At 40.3% G+C, this 26433-nt stretch overlaps 1 protein-coding gene across 1 annotated transcript; it reads right to left on the bottom strand.

Annotated features, from left to right (window-relative positions):
• Nucleotides 1–26433, bottom strand: LOC111597042 (the record flags this gene model as incomplete). Its single annotated transcript, XM_023311556.2, has 7 exons — nucleotides 1–1831; nucleotides 10639–10918; nucleotides 10976–11130; nucleotides 17959–18132; nucleotides 20192–20298; nucleotides 25714–25857; nucleotides 26149–26433. Coding segments are annotated over 7 exons (2712 nt in total), but the record flags the coding sequence as incomplete, so codon positions are not given.

The raw sequence follows: 26433 nt of genomic DNA on the forward strand, positions 1-26433 counted from the left end.
AAAACTACTTACATATAAGTGCTTGCTATTAGCATTTTTTACTTATTTATTTTTATCTTGTATGCAGAGAGGGAGGAGTGAAATACTGACGGCAATTGGCAGTGGAACGAAATTTTGAATAAATATTAAAAAAGAAAAGGAAAATCAATTGGAAAGGAAAACATTTTCGGTTGGATAAACTCTATTTCCAAGAGACTTTGCATTGAATCTTTGAGAGCAAATTAAGTAATAGAAGAGAGAGAGTGGAGGAGCCTTAGTAGAGCTTTAGTAATCCTCCTGCAGTTGCTGCAAGCCTGGCTGCTTCGGCGCCCCTCGGCACATGCGTCGCAGTATGGCAACGAGCAGAGCAAATATCGCACAGAGACCGAGTGCCAGCAGCGAGAGTTTGCCGTAGGGCAGCTGGCTGAGATCGCGTCGCAGACAAATCTCTGGGGACTCATCGTGCAGCACGAGCTGGCGATACTCGGCGGCATGATGCAGCAGGCCGAGCTGTTCCAGATTCCACTCAATGTGCCGCGTTAGTTGGGCCAGCGTCGAGGTGTGCGTCACATTGGGACAGTTGGCGATGCCATTGCAGAGCAGGTGGCGCGGTATGCAGACCTGCGTGTCGCCGGGACAGCGGAAGTCACAGTCGCCATCCTGCAGCAGGGACGCGGCCAGACTACCGTCGGGATTGCGGGGCAAGTGGAACAGCTCGGTCCAGACCAGTCGAAATATGTTCTTGCCCGGCTGGCCATCGCCCGTGTATTGTATGAGCACCGGCAGCGGCTCCTGATCGGCGCCCGTGGCCCCCAGCTCGGCTGTGCTCAGTATGGGCAGGTCTCTGGCCAGCGAAATGTTCTCGGGACAAACCACAAATCGCGGCTCCAAGCGCCCAGCCAGATAGACCTCAATCTTTGCGCTCTCGCAGCTGCGCTCGGCGAAGCGCGCCTTCTCCAAATTTAGCCAGAGATCCCTTTGGGCGGCCACCTTCAGCTCCCAGATGCACTTCTCCCGGCGATAATGGTGCTCCGGCGGCGCCATCGGCCCCGCCACCATGGCCAGTGCCTTTTTGTAGGGGAAGACGAGCTCGCCATCGGGCGACGGTCCCAGCGTGATGGGGCCACAGAGCGGGCCATGGGCGAACTCATAGGTCGCCTCGAACAGCGGATTCGGATTCTTGAAGTACGAGGTGATCGCATGCTGACCCTGCACTATCATCTCTAGATTCATCTGATCCGCCGACGAGATGACGCGCACTGCCCGCGGTATATTGTCGCAGAAGCAGGCCAAGTTGTTCTGGAACTTGTCGCGCTCCTCCCAGATGACCAGCTTGTCCACGCGCTCCTCGTGGCAGCGTGTGCAGGCGTTGCTATTGTAGGGCAGCTCCTTGAACGACACCGAGTTCACCTCGATTATGGCGCGCGCATAGAGCCGACGATCCGTCACGAATTTGTACTGGCAGCGCACGTCGCTGCCGCCGGTTCGCTTGAAGATGAGCGAGTTGAGCGGCGAGCGGAGCCGTCCGCCCGGATGCTTCCAGGCGTACATCACCTCGTCGCAGAGCGTATTGGGCACGGGGTCGCCGAAGCGCGTATTGTTGAAGAAATCATAGTGCGCCCAGTAGTACAGTGAGCTGCCGCTATAGCTGCCCGTCTTCGACTCGAACTGCACGTACAGCGAGGGGCTGGTGCTCACGAAGTCCACCTTCTCCATGGGCCGCGAGAAGGTGTCGCAGAAGGTCTTGATGATGCGCGCCGGATCCGCATGATCCGAGTCGTAGATGGTCAGCGACTCGCCGCAGTCCCCCTCGTACTTCAGTATGGGCGACTCGATGCGATTGATGCGAAAACTGCAATGAAAACGGAACGACAAATATAATATCAGCCAGCCGCATCATAAACCAGGCCCGAACCGACCCGCTGCAGCGGGCTGGCTGGCACTTTGCCAGCTCCCAAACCCCAGTGAAAAAAAACAACAATTTCGACATGCAGCGCCCCCTGCTGGCGCCCCCTGCTGGCACCCCCTGCTGGCGCCCCGGCTCCTGCTACAATTTAATATAAATTCCAACTGGTAACAGGTAAAATCTCACTTTTTCCTGGCTCAAACACGTAGCCTTGCTAGATGTGAGCTGCATTCGCAGTTTCTGTTGCCATTGCCGTTGCACAAATAAAGCACGAGGCAGAAGCAGCAGAATATGAATGCAAATTGCTTGGCCAAAGTATTTTCGGCACGTTGAAGCTAACAAATTATTGAGGAATTTGTAAAATATTCCTCGAGCACAATAAATCGACTTATGACATTCAAGTGTTTGATGGGCCCAACTAACTCAGGTTAAACTAATCAAATATCATTGGCCAGCAGCTCAAGCTGAGTGAGTGAATAAAATCTGAATTTAAGCTGCCTTTAAAGTCGACTTCAATGCGTTTTCAATACTATAATTAAGTTGGCAAATTGACCTGAGCCAGTTGAGCTATGTGATTTGAATTGCATGCAAGGAGAGCAGCTGCAAGTTGTTTATATTTGATGACTCTTAAATGGCATTCATATCTGATGTCTATATAGATGTATTTATGGCTAGATTGATGTATAGATTGATGTATAGATGCTCTCTATGGATGCCTATAAAATGATTTGCCCTGGCAAGAAAGTAACATATGAAATCTTTGTGTATCTTTCTCTATGGTATGCAAAGCCTTGTCTACACTGGTCAACAAAATTGCTTAAGAATTTAGGAACTAAGTTTCACATTATGCTTTTTCTAGAGTTTTTCTTTGCTGAAATTGAACTTAGATTGTTTTTATTCTTTTATAAAATAATATTTATATTTATATAAAATTAAGCATTATTTATAATTTGAAATGATTTTATATTGAATGATAACAAGTAGAACTTTGACTAGACTACATTTTTCGTAGAGTCTATTCTTTAAGCTAAGGTAAGGGAATATTTCAAGTGATCTGTCAAGTGTGATGGCTGATGACATTAACTTAAGTCTTTTGCATCTTTTGCTGTGCTGAAATCTTCTCTCAAATATGTTTAGTTGGGATAATCTGCCTTCGTGGTTAAAAATCTGCAGTCTCGTATATTTGAGGTCATTTAGCATATGCACAAGTATTTTTAAAAAATACACCTTTAGTATTTCTTAAACTATCACTTCACACTTCAAAAGTCTCCTTTAAAATTTTAGAAATATCTTTTTTTGTCTACGAGCTATCGGCTGTTAAGAGAGACTTACAGAGCGAGAGAGGCCAAGCCAAGAGTGAGAGGCATGAAGACAGTTGTTCATGAAACTAAGCAGACTACAATAGATTTACAGATTACAGACTTACAGACTTACAGATTTACTAATCATATTTTCAATTTTGTTACGTAATATTATTGTTAACAAATTTGTTTATTGTCTAGTATAAGACAAATTGCAAATAAAAACAGCAATTAAAAAAAAAATATTTCCAATTTAGTTTTAGTGCCACAAAAATTATAAGGTGCTGTTTGGTTAATTCTTTTTGTAGGCCAGTGTAACTTGTAGAACAACTTAAACTTCAAATTGTTTGTTTTTTTGCCAAGAGCTTGCAATTGAAGTTATGCTAAGTTGCATAAGCACAAAGTTGAAAAGAGCTTAGCAGCTTAGAAATACCAGACAAACATTAGACAATTTTCATAGTTGCCTTAAGCAACTGTTCAGATTTTAGGCTACGCTGATCATCACTCAGTGTGTCACTCAGTGTGCGTCTCAGTCATCACAAATTGGTTTAAATGAACTTATTTCAGATGTCGCATTTCATTCAAATCATCCTTTCGATCCTCTTTGTGTCCACTCCGGAGTATATATTTAAAGCTCAAGCGCAAAACTTTTCCAATTATCTCTTGGCAGTGAGCCAATCTACCTAAAAACCACACCGCAGCTGAACCAAAAATAGTTTACGTAACCAGCGCCGTCCAGTGCTGCTAAGCAGATTTTCCACAATTACATTTGCGCTGTACCCAAATAAATAAAGAGAACCAAAAACAAAAAAACAAAAAAAAATATATGACATAATACAACATTTTATTAACCCACACAAAGTTGGCAAATGTCAAAAGCAAACGAGAAAGCAACAAAAAAAAAGAAGCAAAATGAAAGCAGAACAAATCACCATCATCAGGAGCAGCGGGCATGCCACAATTTCATTTTCGTTTCGCAACGTTTTTTATTTGCCACATTACGACTTTTTATTCGTCCGCAGCTCAACTCTGCGCTGCGCTGCTCTGCGCTGCTCTGTTACTTCTATTCATAATAGAGGCAAGTTACTATTTTTCCCCCTAGCCAGCCCCCCCTCACGCCTCGCTGTACGTGCCCATGCCGTTATTCACGTACGCGACTTCGAAAACTAAGCCTGACGTCCTGCGGCATGTCCTCATAATCCGTTAGCAGCCTAGTTCTAGTTATGCTGACTCAGTTGGGAGTTTATTCAGCAGCGCTGCAAAAAAGACCTGCCACGCCCCCATAAAATATGCAATGCGACAGCAGTCGGACGATCGGGTCGCCGCCCAACTGCCTGCCGCGTTGCCGTTGTCAACTGTTTGGGGAGCAACTGCTTAGTTATGTGCATATGGCAGTCAATTGGTGTCGTGTCCTGTCGCGTGTCGAGTCCTGCTTAAGGCGTAGGCGGCTCCTTTTTTATGACCTGCCTCCTGTTGTGTTTTTTCTTGACTTTTTTGAGCTGATTTTAGTTTACATATTTTGTTTATTCAAAATCAAGGCAGAGAGAGATGGAGGATGAGTGAGTAAATTCTTCAAAATAATCAATTGTGGAAAGTGGAAAACCCAATTTTCTTATAATGGAAACTCTCTATATAGAGCCAATTAATTAAAGCATAATGCCGAACTATATATAGTATATATAGCATGTACAGAATAGGTACATGATAGCTACAGCTGAGTATGCTTTAAGGAATTAACGGCGCTGTTGGCCAACGAAAAGCGCACTATAAAAAGGATTCACGAAGGCAGCAGAAAAAGCAGCAGATACTTGGGGTAGAGCAGGAAAAAGGTGCAGAAATGACATGTTACTTAAATGAGCAAGTTTGTTGGAAACAATGTCGACAGTGTCTAGACATCAGGCAGCACCAGCAGCAGCACCAGCAGCAACAGTTAAAGCAGCCAAGTTGAATCTTTCTCATGTAAGTGAAGCTCTCAAGGATTGGGAACAACAAAGACTGCGGCAGAGGGCTGTGTGGGCGTGCAATTGTTGTCATGGGCGTGGCAACAACTTGAGTGAAGTTGGCAACGAGCAGTATAAAAGCAACAACAACAACAACAAAAGACAAAAACTTATCGTTAAAGTACGAAAATTTGTGCAGGGCGCACGCAATTTTCTTTTTCTATGTCATTTTGTCTGCTTTGAACTTTTGCTGCTGCAAGTGCAGCGCTAGCTATCGACTAACGGTACATTACAGTTGCCATTTGGGGGAAAAAATGTATATGTGTATATATGCATATGTGTGGCACTTAGGCGAGCAGAAAATGTACCAATTTCAATTAAAATGTACCAAACTTTAATGGAATAGAAAAAAAGAAAATTCTTGGTTTTTTACAGCTTTAGAATCTTTTCTCTTTTGTAATTCCAAATAGTTCCATATAAAGTCAAATGTACCTACATATACAGGAATTAACTCAAATCTATCTAAATATATGCCTAACTGGTTTAAAATGTACCGAAATGTATACGAACTGTTCCATACGAATTCAACTGTACCTTAATGATCTCAGTGTACCCATATGTCACCAACTGTACAAAAATAGTCGCATTTTAATTCAAAAAAAAAAGCTCAACTGCTTTTAAATTTACTTTTCCATACGCAACCAAATGTACCTAAATGGTCGAAATGTACTCATATGTACTCAAATGTACATCGAGAATTCCATATTAATTAAAAAATATACCCAACTACTTTTAAATGTACTTTTCCATACACAACCAAATGTACCTAAACGGTCGAATTGTTCCAAATGTACCTAAGTGTACATAAAGAGTTCCATATTAATTTAAAATTTTCTCAACTGGATTTAAATTTACTTTTTCCATACGTAATGAAATGTACCTGAATGATCCAATAGGCCCAACCGTATTTACATGTACCCAAACATATTCCCAAATATATATATTTCATATATACCAACATGTATTCTAATTGTTGCATATGACTTTAAATGTTTCTAACGGGTCTCAAAAGTACATAAGTCTACATAAATAGTCTCACGTAAAGTTAAATGTACCCAAAAAGATGCCAAATCATTTTAAAAGTCATTAAATGCATCCCAATTGCTCCATAAAATTGTACCTAAATATATTCTAATTGTTTCATATGTACTCAAATGTACCTAAAGGGTCTAAAATGTACCCAAATATGCACATCCCCCTAAATATTCAAATGTACCCAAAGGTGCACCCAATTGATCCCACATATACCAAAATGAACCCCATAATTAGTCTCACGTAAGGTCAAATGTACCCAAAAAGATGCCAAAATCGTTTTAAAAGTCATTAAATGTATCCCAATTGCTCCATAAAGATGTACCTAAATATATTCTATTTGTTTCATATGTACTCAAATGTACCTAAAGTGTCTCAAATGTACCCATATATGCACATCCCCCTAAATATTCAAATGTACCCAAAGGTGCACCCAATTGATCCCACATGTACCAAAATGAACCCCATAATTAGTCTCACGTAAAGTCAAATGTACCCAAAAAGATGCCAAAATCGTTTAAAAAGTCATTAAATGTATCCCAATTGCTCCATAAAAGTGTACCTAAATATATTCTAATTTTTTCATATGTACTCAAATGTACCTAAAGGGTCTAAAATGTACCCAAATATGCACATCCCCCTAAATATTCAAATGTACCCAAAGGTGCACCCAATTGATCCCACATGTACCAATATGAACCCGATAAGTGTACTCAATAATAGAGCAAACCTCCCACACACACACAGACAGAGCTGCTCACCTCTCTCTCTCTCTCCCCCCTCTTCCTTCCGCTTTGCAGTCCGCTGCAGTTGCCCGTATTGCGTCTTGTGCTCTGTAATCACGAAATCATGTTGCCCACTTCTGAACTCTTAATGGCAATCGGTGTAAACGTGCGCACAAGTTTTCCGGGTTTAGTTTTGCTCGTTTTGTAGGTGGACATAAATATTTATCTTTTGGCAAAAACTTGTTTGATATTTTACTTCGCTTCGCCCCCTGCCACGGGCGAGCAAGTGCATGCGTGTGTGCCCCGTGTGTCTGAGTGTTTGAGTGTGTGTGTGCCTCAGTCTGTGTTTGTGTTTGTGTTTCTGGGTCTGATGTTGGCCATGCACACAGTTTTCTTTGCAGTTTTTCAGCCAAAACTTGGCAATGTTTTGCAACATTCTGTGCATAAATTAGAAGCTCGCAACATGGTCAAATGCACAGAAATCGTTGCAGTTGCTCTGACAACTTTGAAGGCGATGTTTGCGGCAATATATTATGCCACAGCAGATCATAGCGAACAGACTTACAGCGCACGAAGTCGTTAATACCAGAGATAATTGGAAAATATTAAGTTGTCTTTGCAAGGTACTTGCTACATGAATATGCCAGAAGTTGCTCGATTTCGAGTATATTGTAGGATGTATATATAGAATATTATACTATAAGAAACTCTAACATATATGCATGTGTATTGAAGGTATTGAGTTACTGGAAATTGTGAGTGAGAGGGTAAGAGACACTGAAACTTGCTTGTATTGCAGCATGCTAGACTCGCCTTGGATTGGGAATGAATTGAATTGAGACAGAGAGAGAGAGAGAGAGAGAGAATACTTCCTAAGAGTGTAATACCTGGAAGACTCATGCCATAGTGAGTGTAGGTACAATACTAGATGCCTATGCCCTGACCAGAGTCAGTCTGAGAGTAGCTGCCACGTAGAGAAGTTCGGAGCATCTAGTTCAAGGCAAGGCTAAGCTCGGGATGGAAGCATGGCAAATATATAGGATACAGAACTGTGTAAAGATAATGTAGAATAGTTATCTAAAGTAATATTCTTATATTATTTTATTTTTACAGTTGTCAGGCAGAATAAAAAAAGATTTGTAAGAGATTTAAAAGACGATGACAGTTTGAGTCATAAGTTATATATTATTTATGCATATAACTGCACTAATCTGCTCAAATCCTTCTTCAATTGACATGATTTCGTCTAGATGTGGCAGAGTTTCAACAAAATCTCGTTCAACTTAAATTTATAATTAGAAAAATCTGTGCTTCAGCAAGTTGTGCAAAAATACTTAAAAATATCAAAGCTTAGTGAAATGATAACTTTTAATTACTTAAAAATAACTGGAAACAGAAATGCATATGGCCTGCGCCAATCGAGAAACCTTGTTTACTTCTCAGCTCCGCCCTTCTATGGCATTCAATTTGCAGGAAACCCGCACGAACCATCAGTGTCCTCAAAATGTCAGAGTTACAAAACTTTGCCATCGTCTTGGTGACTGCCACCCGCTGCACTCCACTCCACTTCAGTCCAGGCCAAGCCAAGCCAACCCAGTCGAAAAGAAGCCCGCAAAACCGCAGCACAATAAAATATTTCCCTAGCCCGAAATGGCCAGGACCAGAGCCAGGGCAACGCCGAGGCAAGGCAGACGCAGATGAATGCAAACTCAAAATGCACGGACCAATGCGACACTTGCACAAAAGTTCAGAGTATGGATTCAGACACAAACAACGGCCCGACGACGCCGTCGACGAAGGGATAAAGAAAGTATGCGGGTCTGGGCGTAACACAAAGTAAAAAAAATACATATATATATATATATATATATATATATATATATATGGAACAACTTCAACTCGACACGTTAAATTAAAATGTCACATAAATCTTTGCGGCAAATTTCATTAAAATACGCTTACAGCATAGAAGCATGAAGTGGAGAGTGGAGAGTGGAGCGTGCAGCACCCCTGCCGCCCGCCTGCCACCCAATTGCCACGCCCTCGAGAGCCACTGTCATACGCCCACAAAGCCACAAAACTTTGCACTTTAAGTGAAATGTCGACGAGGACGTTGGATTTCTGAATGGAAGCCGCTCGGACAATGCCCCTTCCTTGGCTTGGGGTATTTGCAATAAACTGAACTTTTGTCGGCTCACACATTGCGAGCTAAACAACAAGCGCAGGCGAAATTGATACGACTCCAAGGCACAACTTCAATATGAATATGAATTTCTCTATGCAATTTTAGAAAATTTGTGAAATACTTGGCGAGGCTCTAAGGCTTGGCAGCAGTTAAGCTGCTGATCTTAAATGTGTAGACGAATCTTGGATAAATTATAAGAATACGTCTCAGTTTGTAAGACTAAATGGATAAGAGAGCAGTAATTGAAATGCTTTGTGCTAAAAATGGAAACTTGGATATAGTTGTGCTTCAGTCTGTGAAGAACTTTGCAGACTTATAAAATATAAATGAATAATTTTATATATATACATTTAATATAATCACTCAATAGTCTTTATTATATACTTTTGTTGATTACAGAGCAGAAGAAGATTTTGTAACCAAGAAGCAGACTTTTCCTTTCTGCAGCTCCTTTAATGTGCTCAATCTGAATATTAAACTGCTTTAGATAGGCACATCCATAATGGGGATACACCTATCTGATACACCTATCATATATCATATATCATATATCATATATCATATATCATATATCATATATCATATATCATATATCATATATCATATATCATATATCATATATCATATATCATATATCATATATCATATATCATATATCATATATCATATATCATATATCATATATCATATATCATATATCATATATCATATATCATATATCATATATCATATATCATATATCACATATCATATATCATATATCATATATCATATATCATATATCATATATCATATATCATATATCATATATCATATATCATATATCATATATCATATATCATATATCATATATCATATATCATATATCATATATCATATATCATATATCATATATCATATATCATATATCATATATCATATATATTTTATAGCAAAATTTGAGTTAGAGCAGAAGAACTATGAGCTGAATGGAAGAGATCTCTGATTTAATTTGATTTTTTATTCACAATGAATAGTCTTATACTGCCATGTCTTTGCTGACTACTGACATGTCTTTAATTTCAGCAAATATTTCTAGAGACTCGGAAAATTAAATCCTGAATATGTCAAAATATGTCAGCCCAAGCGTATACTCTTTATATATAACTCAAGCATAAACCAGATATTTTTTCTAATTTACTTTAATTAATTAATTAATTAAAGCAATGCAACTTGAAGATGCACTGAAGTCGTTTGGTACACAGGAATCTAGCTATGACCGGAGTGGCTGACAGATGGCTGAGAGCATGTCCAAGCCAACAGCTGACTGAAAATACTCACACGAGTCTATCCGAATCAGAATATATAATATGAATATTTATATATATCTTCTGGCAGCGCTATAGAGTTGTTAGACAAAAAGCTGCAGCTGTATTAACCCCATCTATATCTATTTTAAACCCACTCATAGTTCGCCTAGCAATACTTTATTGAAGAGCTGAGAATAAGAATCTGTTCGTATAATGCTCACCTGGGGAAATAGAGTCGCACGATTTCGCCGGGATGTCCTTTGATGTGATAGCTGCAGGAGGTGTTGGGTGGGTACCAGTGAGCGATGCTGAGGAAGATGCCCTCGCTGGCGCTGCTGTCCTTCAGCGAATCGGAGCTGAGCAGCCAGTCGCAGACGCCGTGCTTGATGCCGGCGGTCTCCACATGCCCTGGCCAATTGCCAACATTGAAATGAAAGCCCGTATTGAGCAGCGGACCCGCCGGCGATGTAACAAACTCCACGTACATGTACTGAGAGGTGCCTGCGGTGGGGAATGGCCGATTGGAAAATGGCCTCTGGATATTGCCATTGTACTTACCAATAATGCTGAATGGAAACTTGCCCAGGCCGCAGAATTTGCCTATCAGCGGCGAGTGCTCATCGCGTCCATCATAAACGGCCAGCCAATCGTAGGGACAATGCTCGTTGCCAGAGCCAATCGGCCTTATAGGGCAGGTCATCACGTTCTCGCATCTGCAAAGGACAATTATTGAATTCAGCACATCCAAGGCACAAATTGTCACTCAAACAACGCATTCAAACCACATTCGCCTCATTTCATCAAAAGGCCTCGATTGCGTACGTAGAATGAAAATTAGTTTTTAAGCAAAAATTGCAAATGCTCATTTAAGTGGAACTGCCTGACTAAGAAATACCTTGTCTGAGTTCTTCTGCTGCTTTACTTTACTCAATTTTGAAGTCTTTAGCTGTTGTCGCTTGAGTAAGGCTGTGATTCATGCAGACTTATAGAAGAACAAACAGAGTTGGCCAGGTTGGTCAATACTGCTGATTATATTTATTATATAATATATATTTTTTATGTTGTTATATAGCATACACTCCATTCTATATACTCTCTTTTATATCGTAAAAGCGATAGTAAATAGTAAAATTTACACTTTAAAAAAATTCAAGCTTATTAAGCTCTATCACTTACTTATTGATTTCTATTTAAGCTTAAAGACTAAAATATTAATTTTCTGTTAAAATTAACAGCATGAAAAATATATTTAATCACGTAATATAATCATATATTATTAATACATACAATAGACGAGATATCGTATAGCTGAAGGCCTTTACGCTTTAGTAGATGCTGCAGCTGAGACAACCTGAGATAGTGCTAAACGGTTTTGGCTAGAACAATGCAACTCTGCGCCTTGATCCAGCACAACTTTACGTTACGTAGTCAGCCACGCCTACAGCTGCCTTTTACGTACCTAAGCACATATCCATTATGAGCTGAAAATCCATTTTAATTGGATTCAGAGTGTAGTAAAAGGAAAATGGCTAAAAGCGCTGCAAGCTGCAGGGAAGGTGATCCAATTCAAGGCTTCTTTAAGATACTAAATTCACTTTATAATTTCAGATAAATTTCTATAAACTCTTATATAGATATCCATCCATATTGAAGCTCTTTTCAGCTAGCGCATGCTTCACTTGAACTCCCCTTGGCTACGCCTCTGACTCCAACATTCACATAGAAAATTTCCAATCGTCGGTTTTTAAAGCATTTTCCAACTTTAAGTTAGGGCGCGCGCTGCTTTCTGTTTGCCTTTCAGTTTTTTTCCTTGTGACTTGCCAGCGAGCTTGGCCTAGACAAAGTGACCTTTGTGTAGCGATTCGCCCAGGTTTGGCCATTGATGAGGTCTGAAACCCGGATGCTCTTTTGCCAGCCATTTGTTAGCAATACAATTTGCCAGAAGGTGGAGAATTTCATGCCGATTCAAAAGGCAAACGAAATGCCTTTCACCTGGCTCCCACCCACTCTCTGTGTGTGTTTTTGTGAACTTTCTAATTGAAAGCTAACTTTGGCAATTACGTACTGGCCTTTAATCAAATGCGGGCCGACGATTGGCAGCCGTCGTCATGCCGTGCCGTGCCTCGCCGTGCCGTGTCGTCTGATTTGAAAGTGCAACAAAAATGCCAATTTAATTGACATTTTATTGAGCCTTTGACTGTCGCCCGTAAACTTTGAAGAAGTTAAAAAAGTTTCGGATCTATCTAGCGCCGCATCTATTAGCCAGCCGCACAGAGTTTTGTTTCTCGTTTCACTCAATTTAATCACTTTGTCAGCAAAGTTGCGCCTTTGCCGCTTTGCGCTGTGCCTGGCAAACCTAATCTAACTTATTGATAATAAATGCGTAGGGCAAAAACTTGATTATATATATATTCTCTTTTGGCCCGAGACTGGGCGAAACTTTCTGGCCAACAGACATATCAAAAATAACTGACTGCTAATAATTTCGGCATATTAAAAAACTTTTTTTCTCGATGACTTTTGCATTTATTTCGCCCCGAAAAAAGAAGAAAGTTTACTAAAAGTTTGCCGTGTGTGTGTGTGTGTGTTGGGCTTTTGTGGAGAAACTGCTACGTTGGCAAAATGTTTTCGATGTTTGCAACGCAGAAATTAGAAAAATTGTTTTGGAAAACTCCGGCAGCCAAACGAGCCTCGGCATCGAAATAAACTCAACTGATTTATAAAGGAGCCAAGGCAAAAGTTGCCCCAGCGCTGACTTGGCATAACCACATACTTACACACACACACATATGTGCGTAAGTGTGTGTGGTCAGGTCAATGCTATTGAACCTGCTTATCGTGTGTGGAACTTTGAGTGTTTTATGAACTGGATTTGATGGAGCTTTGTGTAATGGCTTAGATGGATTACGCTGATTGTTTGTAAACAGCATCGCCCCAGAACACATAATTAAGCAAGTGGCATTATTTTGCAGCTATACAACAATATTTGACTGAACTTATGGCAGGGCACTAGCCTGTGGCCAACCAAATTTAGCTTAGCAAACAGTAATACGACTAAGCCTTAGCAAAGTTTGCATAAAACAGATGAGCATGAAAAATGCGTATGGAGAGTATATTGATTTTACGAAGGTGTAAGGAGGCGTGGCAAATGACACAAGGTAGTTAAATTCATGGCTAAGACGACGAGCTGTGTGGCTTGATATGTGACAAGACTTCAGCAACATTCTCATCTCTCTTATCCCAACTTAAGCTCTGTCCAAAACAGTGTTTTGTGTCGCAGTCGGGGCATTTGAAACTTAGCTCAGTCAGCAGACTATTTTGTAAGCTTAAATTAATACACGCAGCGTTTAGTTTGCGACCCAATGCAAACAGAGCCAGGCTGAACAGCATTAATGGAATTTCAGCATTGAGACCCCTTTCGATTAGGTCGATGCTGGCGAAGCAGAGCCAGCGATTAGCTCGTTTTTGTTTGACTAATCCTTTTTGGCCCGCCCAAACGCCCGTCCGCCCTCTGCTTTGGCTGGGGCGCAACTTAGACTTGCAAATTAATACGCACTTAAAGCGGATTTCCAACTAGTGCCGACAGGGCAGGACCCCCGCCGAACTGACAGTTGCAGGCGCTGAGCTGCGAACTCGCCTTCAACTTGCCTCCTTTGACATGCCACTCAGGGTCTGGCAGGACTTTACAGTCGCTCAAAAGGTAAATATTCAAATTGAATCTATAAAAATAAATTGAATGCTGCTTATCTAATTTGAGCTGGGCGGCGACTGAGCTGCACGTGCGACTCCTGCCAGCCGAGGCGCCACTCCCAAATATGCTGACTCTGCTGGCATTTGCACTCGTAACAGCTTTAACTCACTTCTACAGATACTTCTGCTGGCCATTTGCAAAGTGCCCTGGCGGCTCTCTAAAGCCGTTCGCATATCGTAAACTGCGCAGCCCAATGATAACGCACAAATAGCAGGCGATGTTTAATGATTGGCCTCAGCATTTGTGAAAGGCGAATGGAAAATGTATTCTGCTGCCTGCCAGGTAAGCTGAAGGGCTGAAGGGTGAAAGGCTGAAGGGTGGAAGGACTGAAGGGCTGAAGGGTTTTGGCCACATCAAATATTTAAGTTCTGATTTAAGCCCCAAAGCACAGCTGGCATTTTGCATGTGTCCCCACTGAGTTGCTAATATTCCCAGACGATTCCCAGCCCCAGTTCCAAGGCATACTTAAAGCTGCAAAGAAACTAAGGTCAACTTGGTTAGAAATTTAGGGAAATTCCATGAATTTTTGGAGACACTTTTACCAAGCAATATATGAGGTGACTTCAAATTCGTGGAACTATTACAGAGAGAAGAGAAATTCAACTATAATTTCTTATATTGAAATTTTATAGATTGTTAAAGAAACAAACATAAAGTGGAACAAAGATGTTTCCTTTCGGTCATGTTTGAGCTGCTGTAACATCAAGTTTTAGCTACCAAAGATACATGTATCATGGTTGGCACTTAGAAGAAGAAAGGTAGAACAGTTTTAGGACAGCTCTTTGGTAATTTTGGAAGTGCTTTGAATGCTGGGCATAAGCAAGGAAGAAGCAAACTGCTTCGTTTAAGCATTTATTCAAAAGTGAACTTGCAATGAGTAAAGTATAGAGTACATTATTTGTAAAGGGCTGCCAGATGAAACCTTTTCAAACAGTCATCACAGTGCCTAACAAGAAACTACTCGTAATAGAGTTATTCGCATCAAAAACTTGAGCAAAAGTATAGCCTGAACTGTTATCTATTGAATCATTATAATTTAAGTTTTCCAAATTTTCACTAGATGCTGTCATTCCACAGAGTCCATTCTATATACTATACTCTAAACAATTTATCTCTCAGATAAACTGCCTTTAAATAAAGCTAAATAATAATAACATTCTTCTTCTTTCTCTAAATTTTACCCACATCAAAGTCACATTCAGATCTCAAGCCTTTCTTAACTTGCTCCATAAAAAACCTTCATTAGCTGCAGCATTGCCACTCTAAGTGACTCTACAAGCAGCAGCTGAAATACCTCCATCAATCCATAAGCCTATTGGGCACTTTCCCTGCAAATCACTGTTTAAAATGCTGAGCTCGCTTCTAAGAACCTGTTCAACTGCATAAATGAATAATTATTCCCTGGCATATACCTCGGGGGGCTTCAAAATTCGCACAGTTGCTAATTCGCTTAGGCTTGGCCGGAATAAGTAGACAGCGCAGTTGATATAATGACGCGGCTTAAGTGCTGCAGGCGTCACTTGAGCTGCCCACGAGACGCCCCAAACTTTTATGACTAGTGACACCTAAGTGAAGCCCGAAGCGGAAAAATTGGCAGAGAAAAGATGAAACAAAGCAGCAAAACATATACATATCAAGAATTGATTGTAGATGTGTAATATAAAGGAAGAAACATAATGATAAAATAAGAGAAAGTATACTTATTATGGGAAGTAAACATGTGCTATAGAAGTATACATATATTAGCCAAAATTTAATATGCCAGGAATCAGTTATTAGTTAATTGGCAACATATCAATAGACACTGTACTGCCAGCCTAACTTTGTCACAGAAGAAGAGGCAAAAGACTCAAGCGAACACGTCCATGACACTAACCAATATTGAAATGAAACTTGATATAACTCACCTTGGCTTAAAGCCTAGTCTAACAAGTCTAATTAAAGTTGCTGCAGCAGCAACAGCAAATTAGAAAATAATTTACAAATGATTTCGCATCTTTAATGGCTTAAGGGTATCAAAATACGAAAAGATACAGCTAAATATTGTTCAATAATAGTAAGAATAATAGTATAGTAATAGAATAATAATAGTAGTAAAGATTTATAAAACAAAAGCTAACAAATCTTGTAGTCTACTATGCTCAAAGTTAAGGCTTTTCAATGTGTTGGAATTATAAGAGAAATCTTAAATTGCTATTTATTTTGCTGATATCGTAAACGAAGCAGCCACAAGTTGCAAGTTAAATAAATTAAATAAATTGGCTGCCAATAAACAACAAAAACTAGGTAAAAATATACATAAGCCAAGTTAATCAGCTTCAGTAGCTATTGATGCCATGAACTAACATCAATTTCAATGCTTTCTTAGCCTACATGAAGAGCTTTAGCATTTATCGAGTTTTATTTATTTATTTATTATTTATTTAACGCGTTTTCATTTACACAATTTTCTTCTTTCACTTAAGCTTTAACATTTAATAATTTAAAATTTTGTTGATCGTAAAGCAGCTCGTTAAAAGTGAAAAGTTTTTTATGCCACAAATTGAAGCAACTTTTGGAATAACTCCCATTTCTGCTAGCTTAAAAAGAAGAAGAATGAAACAAAAAAAAAGTTGATTGACAAAGCTTAAAGACAAAGCAGCAGTTAGAGAGAAAGCTGAACTGCATTAGCTTTACTGTTAGCATAGATCATGCTGCATATAGTTGAAGCATGTTGACTCCTTTCACATTTCATTTCGTGCAGCGAAGGTAACGATGTCGTTGCTTTCGCATCGATAATAGAAAATCGTCAAATGGCTGTTTTAAGCTGCGCAACGAATCCCAAAAAATCACTCAAAGTGTAATCCTTTAGCCAATTTGAATGCAGACAGACGAAGTCGGCGGCAGGCGGCAGGCGGAAGGTACAAATGGCTATGGATCTAGGATTGGGGAATTCGGGTCTGTGACATGTCGCCAGCGTTTTCCACGAAATTGGTGCCAATTTTTGCAGAGCGCTCTGTCAAATTGTCATTGTCAGCATGCCAAATGCATTACAACAACAACAGCAACAACAAGCATAACAAAGCGGAATACACGTAATGTTGACTGCTAGCCAATGGCAGGAAGAAAAGGAGTGAGAACGAACGAGCCCAAGCAACTGCCTAATGCACGCTCATGCTTCAGCTTAGCCAAGTTTATCAAACAAATTTTTTCTAAGGCAGCTGATAGAGCTCGGTCTTTAAGGCAGCTCAACAGCAGTTCAACTGCTAAGCTTGGTTAAGTTAGCTAAGATAATAGACTTAGCTTGACTCCATCAACTGGTTGACATAGTTTATATATCTCTAACATTAAAAATAATGACAAAAAATATGGTATATCTGGCATATATCTTGGTTCTAGCGGGCGCTTACCAAATATATTCAGAGCTTATCAATCAAGAAGAATCACCCATATAAATATACATATAAAATATACATATAAATAAAAAATATATATTTTATATATAAATATAAAATTTCAAGTTTCAAAACCAATATACTCTTCAGCAGTTCATCGAACGAGCATTAAAAGAAAAATGTTTTAAAATTTGGAATTGCAGTCGACGTCGTCTGTGCCAAAATGACAAATTACAGGGTGTTAACTTGGCGCTAATTTCTTTCGGCAATTTGCATTTGCATATATTGCAGATAGCACATACACACACATACACGCTGACACACATACATAGGTGGGTGGTTGGTTTGATTTGCGCTCTCTCTCTCTCTCTCTCTCACTCTGTCTGTCTGTGGCATACCTCAGATGCTGCACTTACCTCTGGCCATCGACCGCGAACTGTTCGTTCTGCAGATATAATTTGATGTACGGCTGTCGCGTGTGTAATTTGTAACGGCAGTTGAGGGCTCGCGGATAGAGTCCGGGATAAGCGGGCGACTGGACGTAGCAGGTCTGCAAGCGGCAATCGCGATACTCGCGCTCGCAGTACGAACTGTGAATGGAGAATCGTAATTAAATTCAATTAGTTTCGATAGATTGGGGAAGTTGTTCTCTTGTGTCTCCACAAATGTCTCCAGTTTCGGGTCGAAAGTCTCAAATTTCGCGTCAGCTCTTCTCTCCTGGGCACAAATCCAACAAATTAATCGCTGGAATTGCCTGTCGGCTAGCCCAGCGAGCATTGAAACAACAAAGGCAGAAAATTGTGCTCAGTGATTTGGAAATTCTTGAGCTTTTGCCGGGGACACAAGCCTTGTAAAAGTCTTGTTGCTGTTGTTGTTGGCGAATTACAAGAACAAGAACAACTGTTAGAGTGGAAGGAGAGCTCCGTGCGTATAATTTTCAATTTGTTCAAGCCAAACAAAGCGCCAGGGTTGCCAGGATGTGGCGGGGCTGCATAAATATGATTACCATTTACCATTTTATTTGCACTCTAAATTTCGATTTTTTTTGCTCTTTTACTTGGAAATTTGCCTTTCATTTGGGTTTGCTGCTGACTTCCGTTGAATATCAATACCCTGTATTCGAAATGATTGGAGATGGAGTATATACGACTGACAATATATGTTATACGATACATAGTAAGCGATATACAATAAACGAAATACGATATGTTGTATACGAAATACGAAATACGATATACGATATACGATATACGATATACGATATACGATACACGATATACGATATACGATATACGATATACGATATACAATATACGATATACGATATACGATATACGATATACGATATACGATATACGATATACAATATACAATATACAATATACAATATACAATATACAATATACAATATACAATATACAATATACAATATACAATATACAATATACAATATACAATATACAATATACAATATACAATATACAATATACAATATACAATATACAATATATGATATACGATATATCAGGCAGTACAGCCAAAGCTATGTTAGCCTAAGAGCCAGTAGCTTTAGTGCCTCTTCAAATACAGGGTATTTTCTAGTCGTGCCTATTCAGTTGATGCATTCACACTTGTTTTGTGGTTTCGTATTGGTTCGGGCTGGTTTCAGTGTCGCTGTCAATGTGCGTGACCCCAAATTAGCATAAAAATCATATTGGCCATGTGGGCGCTCGGTTTCTGCTCTGTCATTGCCTTGGCAATTGCAAAAATCTTATGACTGCAGACAGCCCATGGAGAGCGACCTTAAAGCGTGACTGACTGATTCTGATTCTGGCTCTGATTTCTGTCTGTACTCAAGTGGGCAAGGGTTAGTTGGACTCTACTTAAAGTCAAGCGTGTCAAATTCTTGACTTCATTTCATTAATTTGAAAAATTTCGTCTCTTTCTCGACTTTATCACATGGCAAACAAGAGCAGGGTGTGAAAACAGGCCATTAGAAATCCAGAAGTAATGCTTGAAACTTGCAACTTATTTTATTAAGATAAAAGTTAGAGCGAACGCAAGAAGAAGCAGCACAAGTTGAGCAGCGGGCAAATCAAATGAAATTTAATGTCTGCAAACTTTTTTGGGGATAACTAAATGCTCGTCTTTTTCTTTGTATTCTTGCTGGGCCCCCACGATTGTGTCTCTTTCTGAACATTTTGCGCGACTTTATGTTGCCGCAGTGCCGCTTGCCGCATGCCGCATGCCGCACTCACGCTCCGCCTGGCTGGCAAATTGTAATTCAATTTTATGCGACCTTCTGTTACAGCATTGCCAGCTCCGCCCACTGGCCCCGCTCGTTGTTCGCATATGATTATGGAATGTTCGGCCAGTTCCAGAGAATTGCCAGCGTCTTCGTTCGTGGGCGACCCGTTGTTGGCTGGGCCTGCCCCTCAAAAACCACTCAAGTTGCGTGCAACATAATAAAATTAAATTAACGCATCGCTGGCTACAAAGTAGTAACTGTCAGTTGTCAGCCACGCCCCCGGCTGGCTCGGCTGGCACATAAAAATGGCACAAAGGCGCTAAACATTATCGATAAGCTCGCAGCACAGCGGGCAGTCCACTCTGTCTGTCTCCTTGTCCCTTCTCGTTACGTATACGTACCCTTGCACCACTTCGCCGCGACGATTTGGATATAATTCCGGATGTTGGCCATAGCGTAAATAGACTTCGGTTTGTTGTTCAGCGCGTGAATCGAATGTGAAGTAGGTCTGCAAATAGAGAGAGAGAGAAGGAAAGAGTGAGTTGAAATTCATGTATTGTTAGCGCGCTGTTGTCTTTCGCTCTGGCTACGCAAATCACGTATACGCACTGTTGCCCCAGTCAAGCTGCTAAGCTGCGTGCCATTAGGGGCCACGGTTCTTACTGATGAATTTTCGTCGATTTCTGTCCCACCTACGCCACCTGGCCAATCTAACCCCAGTCTACAGCCACTGCTGATTGTCCGGCCAGGTGACACGCAGACATGAAGGCGTTTCCACCGTTTGTTCAACGTTGTTTGGCCAAATGCGAGCACTTTGAACTGTTGTTAGGGAAACTGGGCTCAGCTCAGTCGCCGTTCTAGAAGCCTCGTTTAGTCGTGCACCTCATCAGCGCTAATGACCTGCTGCACTGACGCAGTTGCAGTTGCAGTTCCACTCGCTGTTGTGCCGCCGACCCAGTGGGAAATGGCAGCCAAAAGGAGATTTCTGGCACAAATGCAGCGTACTCTACTTAAATTTCAATGGAACTGAAGAATGAACAAGAGTTTTTGAAGCCTTTTTTAAAGCTTATTTGTTAAAGAGGAGAGATCGTTGTGCAGGTATAGCTAGGATGGAGTGTATGATGCATGATTTTGATTTATTCATTCTCGATTACCCACTATTTTTATATACTATCCGCATCCATCATCCATTATCTGTTATCTATTATCTATTATCTATTATATACTATCCATTATCCATTATCCATTATCCATTATCCATTATCCATTATCCATTATCCATTATCCATTATCCATTATCCATTATCCATTATCCATTATCCATTATCCATTATCCATTATCCATTATCCATTATCCATTATCCATTATCAATTATCTATTATCCGTTATATATTATCCATTATCCACTATCCATTTTCCATTATTTATTATTCATTATGCATTATATATTATCCATTATCCAACATCGACTATCATCCATTATCAATTATCCATTATCCGTAATATATTATTCATTATTCATTATTCATTATCCATTATATAATATCTATTATCCAACATCCACTATCAATTATCAGCTATCCTTTATCCACTATACATTATCCATTATCCAATATCCACTGCCCATTATCAACTATCTTTTATCTACTATCCAATATCCATTACCCACTATCCACTATCCATTATCAACTATCTACGATCCACTATCCATTCTGCTTTATCCAAGTTCCAGCTTTAATTTTTGGCTGTATCCAAATTGAATTATTAAATACAAAAAGTATTATTAGCATAAATAATTGCATAGATAGTCAAACATTCTATGTAGATGACGTGTGTCTGATGCACACTGAAATCCTGCCTGAATGCTGTGCCCACTAGTCATGGCCAGACTGATTTTCTAGGGGGTTCTGCACACCAGGCGTATGCGTAATGCACATGTCAATATTAAATGCGTTACCGGCGTCAATGACGTTAGCGCCACTTAACGATCTGAACAATGGCGTACAAGCAGTCTGGCAGACGGGCAGACAGGCTGACAGACTGACAGGCCGGACAGACAGGACGGACAGAGCTGGCAGCCTAGACGAGGCCACGTGCTACGGTCATGCCTCATGCCTCATGCCCTCAGCCTCATATTTGCCGCATTATGCGACTTTAAATGCATTGAATATTTTTGAACGCAGCCTGACGTTGCTGCTGCTGCTGATGATGCTGATGCTGATGTCAGTGCTGATGCGGATGCAATGTAGCGTAGCTGGCATTATCGCCATGGCTGCGACCTCCTGCCCCCTCCATGCCCGATTGGCCAGCTCTTCTTTTAATATCCTGGCAAAATTTCGTGAGCGAATAAATTAAAAATCAGTCGGATTTCGTTTTCGTTTTGGGTTTTGTTTTTTGCTGTCACGAATGTCGCAATTTGTGAAAATTATTTTTGATTTATTTGCCATGAATTTATGTTAATGCGAAATTGTTTTCGTTCGAGCAAAGTGCATCCATTGCTGCCACTGCTGGCACTGCTGCCACTGCCACGGCTGCTGCCGGCTGCCGGCGTCGCTGTCTGCTCATTAAATTGTGTACGTGGCAATATTATTACATGCCAGCGCGGCTCTATTATTTTTATTTATTATATAGAATGATACCCGGACTGGCGCGCCCCCGCCCGAGCATCCTCCAGAGCATTCGCGCAAAATAAGTGGCAAAAAATTGTAAAGACGATGAGCAGAAAAAGTTGCGCTGAAATCTGCGTGGCAAAAACAAAGCAGAAACTCCGCCAGCTCCGGCCGGAGGAAGCTGCGCTCTCAACTGTCTGCCAAGCAGCCAACTTCAGGCAGAGCGCGTAGCGAGTTTTCATAAATATTTATGACTCCATTAAGGTGTGCATAAGACACTCTGGAGGACAGCAGCAGCAGCAGAAGCAGCAGCAGCAGAAGCAGCAGCAGCAACAGCAGCTCGGCTGGCTGAGCGTCTATCTGCTGCATGAGCTACTCGTTCATGGCATTAGCTTTTCTCTCTCCCTCTCTCTCTTGGGTTGTGTAGGTGTGTTTGTGCTGCTGCTGCTTACATCTGATAAAATGCAGCATGAAGTTAATCCATGAAGCAAACATGAAAAAAGAGAGAACGATGCTGCAACAACATTTGCTCGACATCTTCGACTTTCGCGAAGGATTTTAGCGGAAATAACTATATTATATAGCCATGGAAATACCTGTATTATATATACTATAACACTATAAAACTGACATATATATACAGTATATTTATCATAAGGAATATGATTTCACAACTTTGCAATCTTTTCTTGATTTCAATTATGCAAAAAGTAACAAAATTTTCACAATCATCAAAAAAGAATTTCACAGTTTCTCTGCTTTATCTTAAATGAAACATAAAATAATATTTTTATTAAATTTGTAAATTCTTTATATGTCATAATGATCGTATCTCTAATTTTTTGTAAATGCAAATACCGCATGAAACATGAAACAAACAGCGAAACTGACAAACAAAAATCTGTGAAAGAGCGCGACAAGCAACAACAACAAATTCACATAAAAAATAAGTATAACCGACTGGCAGCTACTCTATATTACGTCAAAGGCGACAGCTAAAATTTTCAATAATTTTTTGGGAATAATTAAAAGTTGAGTTAAGTAGTTATTTCTTGGAGAATCTATATATATAGTTGATTCAAGCACAAGCAACATATGCTCAAATTAGCCTAAACTTTAGATCGATTTATATCGATTCGAAAAAGGCTTTCCAACATTTGAACAATTTTTGAGCTGCGATAAAAACATTCTATGTATGAAATATCTTCAAGTTTTATAAAGATAAGCTCAAATAACTAGGCTAAAGTTGTTATCGATTGCATGCATATGGAAGTTATCGATGTTTGGTGAAGCAAACTTGATTTGCACGTGCTATAGAAGTATCTGATTGAGAGAATATGCCTATATGAGAAGTTGAAGAGGCACAGGGACAAGTGTATGGATCGACAGTTCCAAAACTTTATACTGATATTGATCATGAATATATATAAATTTAATTTGGTCACTCACAGCTTTAACCTTAACAAAATAACCCATTCACACATTGTTAAAGGGCATCCAGTGGGCAACAGCAACAGCAACAGTCATGCAGCTAAATAGAATTCAAGTTGTGAACAGCATTTGCCATATATAACGAGTCGCCAGTCAGGCCAGGCCAGGCCAAAGAGAGCTGCCGCAACGGCCAGAGGGAGGCAGCAGCAGGCAGCCAGACGACAGTCAGGAGAGCTGGGAACGCCCACGTTCACAGCTTCCATAGACGTTCTACTGAATAATGCATGCAAAAATATGTATACGAATATACTTATATATATATATATATATATATATATATATATATATATATATATATATATATATATATATATATATATATATATATATATATATTTATGTATGCTGGCGATATACATATGTATGTAAAAAGCTAAGTGCGAAAGTGAGTTGCATAGATGCAGCCAAGCAGATAGAGCAACACGGGTCACAGCCAAAGCAAACAAACAAAAACAGAGACAGATAAAAAATAAATGTACGTAAATGACAAAAAAAAATGGAATATAGATACATGAGGGTCGGGTAGAAGCGACTGCCTAATGCTCGTTAACAGCTCAATTAGAAGTTGTAGCCGAATTGAGAAGCTAGTCTTAGGGTCTATAAATGAAGACATTTTTCTCCTTTGCTTCTAGGTGAAACTGCCTCTGTAACAAGGATCTGACTGACTGGCAAATACCCGATACATACTTATATATAAGAGTGAATTTCTATTGTATTTAAATATTTCAATACATAGCCTCATACATATGTATATATGCATATGTTTATGTATATAAATCTATATACAATATATACTCATAAGCTCACAGCTATACAGCTACATAAGTTATATAACTTATATTAAGATATTGCGCTCAATACTCGCCCTTAGGTACATAGTAGGTACATATTAGGTACATAGTATGTGGTCGCAAGGCATTCTCATTCTTACATGATAAAAGGTATCTTCTAGTGTGGCATTATCAGTAGAAGTATGCTTACATGGTAGAGGGTATCTTCTAGTCTGGCATTTTTAATAAGATGCTAGTTTCTAGTCCAATAAGAAAACGCTTTCACTTCAAATAAGGCTTTCTTTATGAGGCACAGGGTATCTGCTAGCCTACCATGCCCGCTTACACTTACATGATACAGCATATCTGCAAGTATATCATTTTAGAACTCTCTTATATCTAGCAGGCTATATGCTGCTATAGCAGTTTTGCATGATGCAGGGTATCTACCAGCTGGTTATGCCCCATTACGACACACTTTGCTTTAAAGGCGTTGTAATATTTTCTTTAAATTATGTGATAAATATAAAGATACATACACACATATATATATATATATATATATATATATATATATATATATATATATATATCTTTTTTTATATATAATATAAATTTATATTTAGGAGCAGAAAGTGGAACGGCTGTAAGGACACGGCGTAAGGACATGAAGGAAACGGCTACGTGACACATGTGACATGTGCAGGCCGGGTGAATGGAACATGCAACTTTGGTTTATTAGTGTAAGTGCGTTTGGCGTCTGCAACTTGAAGACGCTAGACAACAGAGATGAGACTTATTTTTTACCGTAATTGGAAGTCTCCGGAGTTGGTTAGAAGAGGTGTCTGAAGGAGTGCACACGGAAGTGCATAAGTTGAAATGTTTATGATGTTTATGCTTGGTTGATTATATAAGTGATGGAATAGGGGATATATTTATATATATATCGGAAGAGTCTGCCCTAAAGCTCCTTCTGCCTTTCTACACGCATCTCTTCAGCTAACAAGTCAATTCCCATTAGCCAGGTAGTTGTCAATGGCAGCTTGGCTTACCTGATCCGTGAAGTTGTCCGTGTGGAAGAGCACCTTCACATAGCTCGTCTCGCTGATGAAGGTCTGCGGCTGTTCGGCTTCGCCGCAGAACATGCCCGGCTCGCGGCGATTGGATACGTCCGTCTTGGCGTTGCCATCAACAATCTGCAAGGACAGCGAGGACAACAGTGTCATATGGAGTCAAATCAAATGATAAGCAAGGGACAGCCAGGCGCCACACCCACTCACCCACACACACACATAAATTGGCAGCGCCAATTGGATTGCAACTCAGTTGAGCTTCACATAAAGCTGTCAACCGCTGGCCGTATGTAGGAGTTACGTGGGATACATGTGTCATCATTTAGGCGAGCGACAAAGTTATAAATTAGATTTGATTGCCTTGGCCCCTACGCACCCTGTAAATCAGCTGTGCCAGCTGTGGGGCTAACTCACCTGCAAGAAGCCGCCGTCGCAGTGGGTGGCATTGAGCAGTTGCCCCACTTTGAACTTCTTAAAGCGCAGACGTAGCACGAAGTCACGTGGCGCACCTTTCAGCGTACGAAAGCGATACCAGCAGGTGAGCGGACGTCCCAGATTCTGATTGCTGACCTCCGGCGAGCTGATATCCTCGAAAATGTCCACAGTCTTATTGCAGTGATCCTTGGATATATCCGAGGAGCTGCCACCGCCGCCAGCGCCACCGCCGCCGCCGCCTCCACCACCGCCGCCGCCGCTGCC

The sequence above is a fragment of the Drosophila hydei genome, unplaced genomic scaffold (assembly GCF_003285905.1).
Source record: "Drosophila hydei strain 15085-1641.00,03,60 unplaced genomic scaffold, DhydRS2 tig00000060-arrow-pilon, whole genome shotgun sequence".
NCBI lineage: Eukaryota > Metazoa > Arthropoda > Insecta > Diptera > Drosophilidae > Drosophila > Drosophila hydei.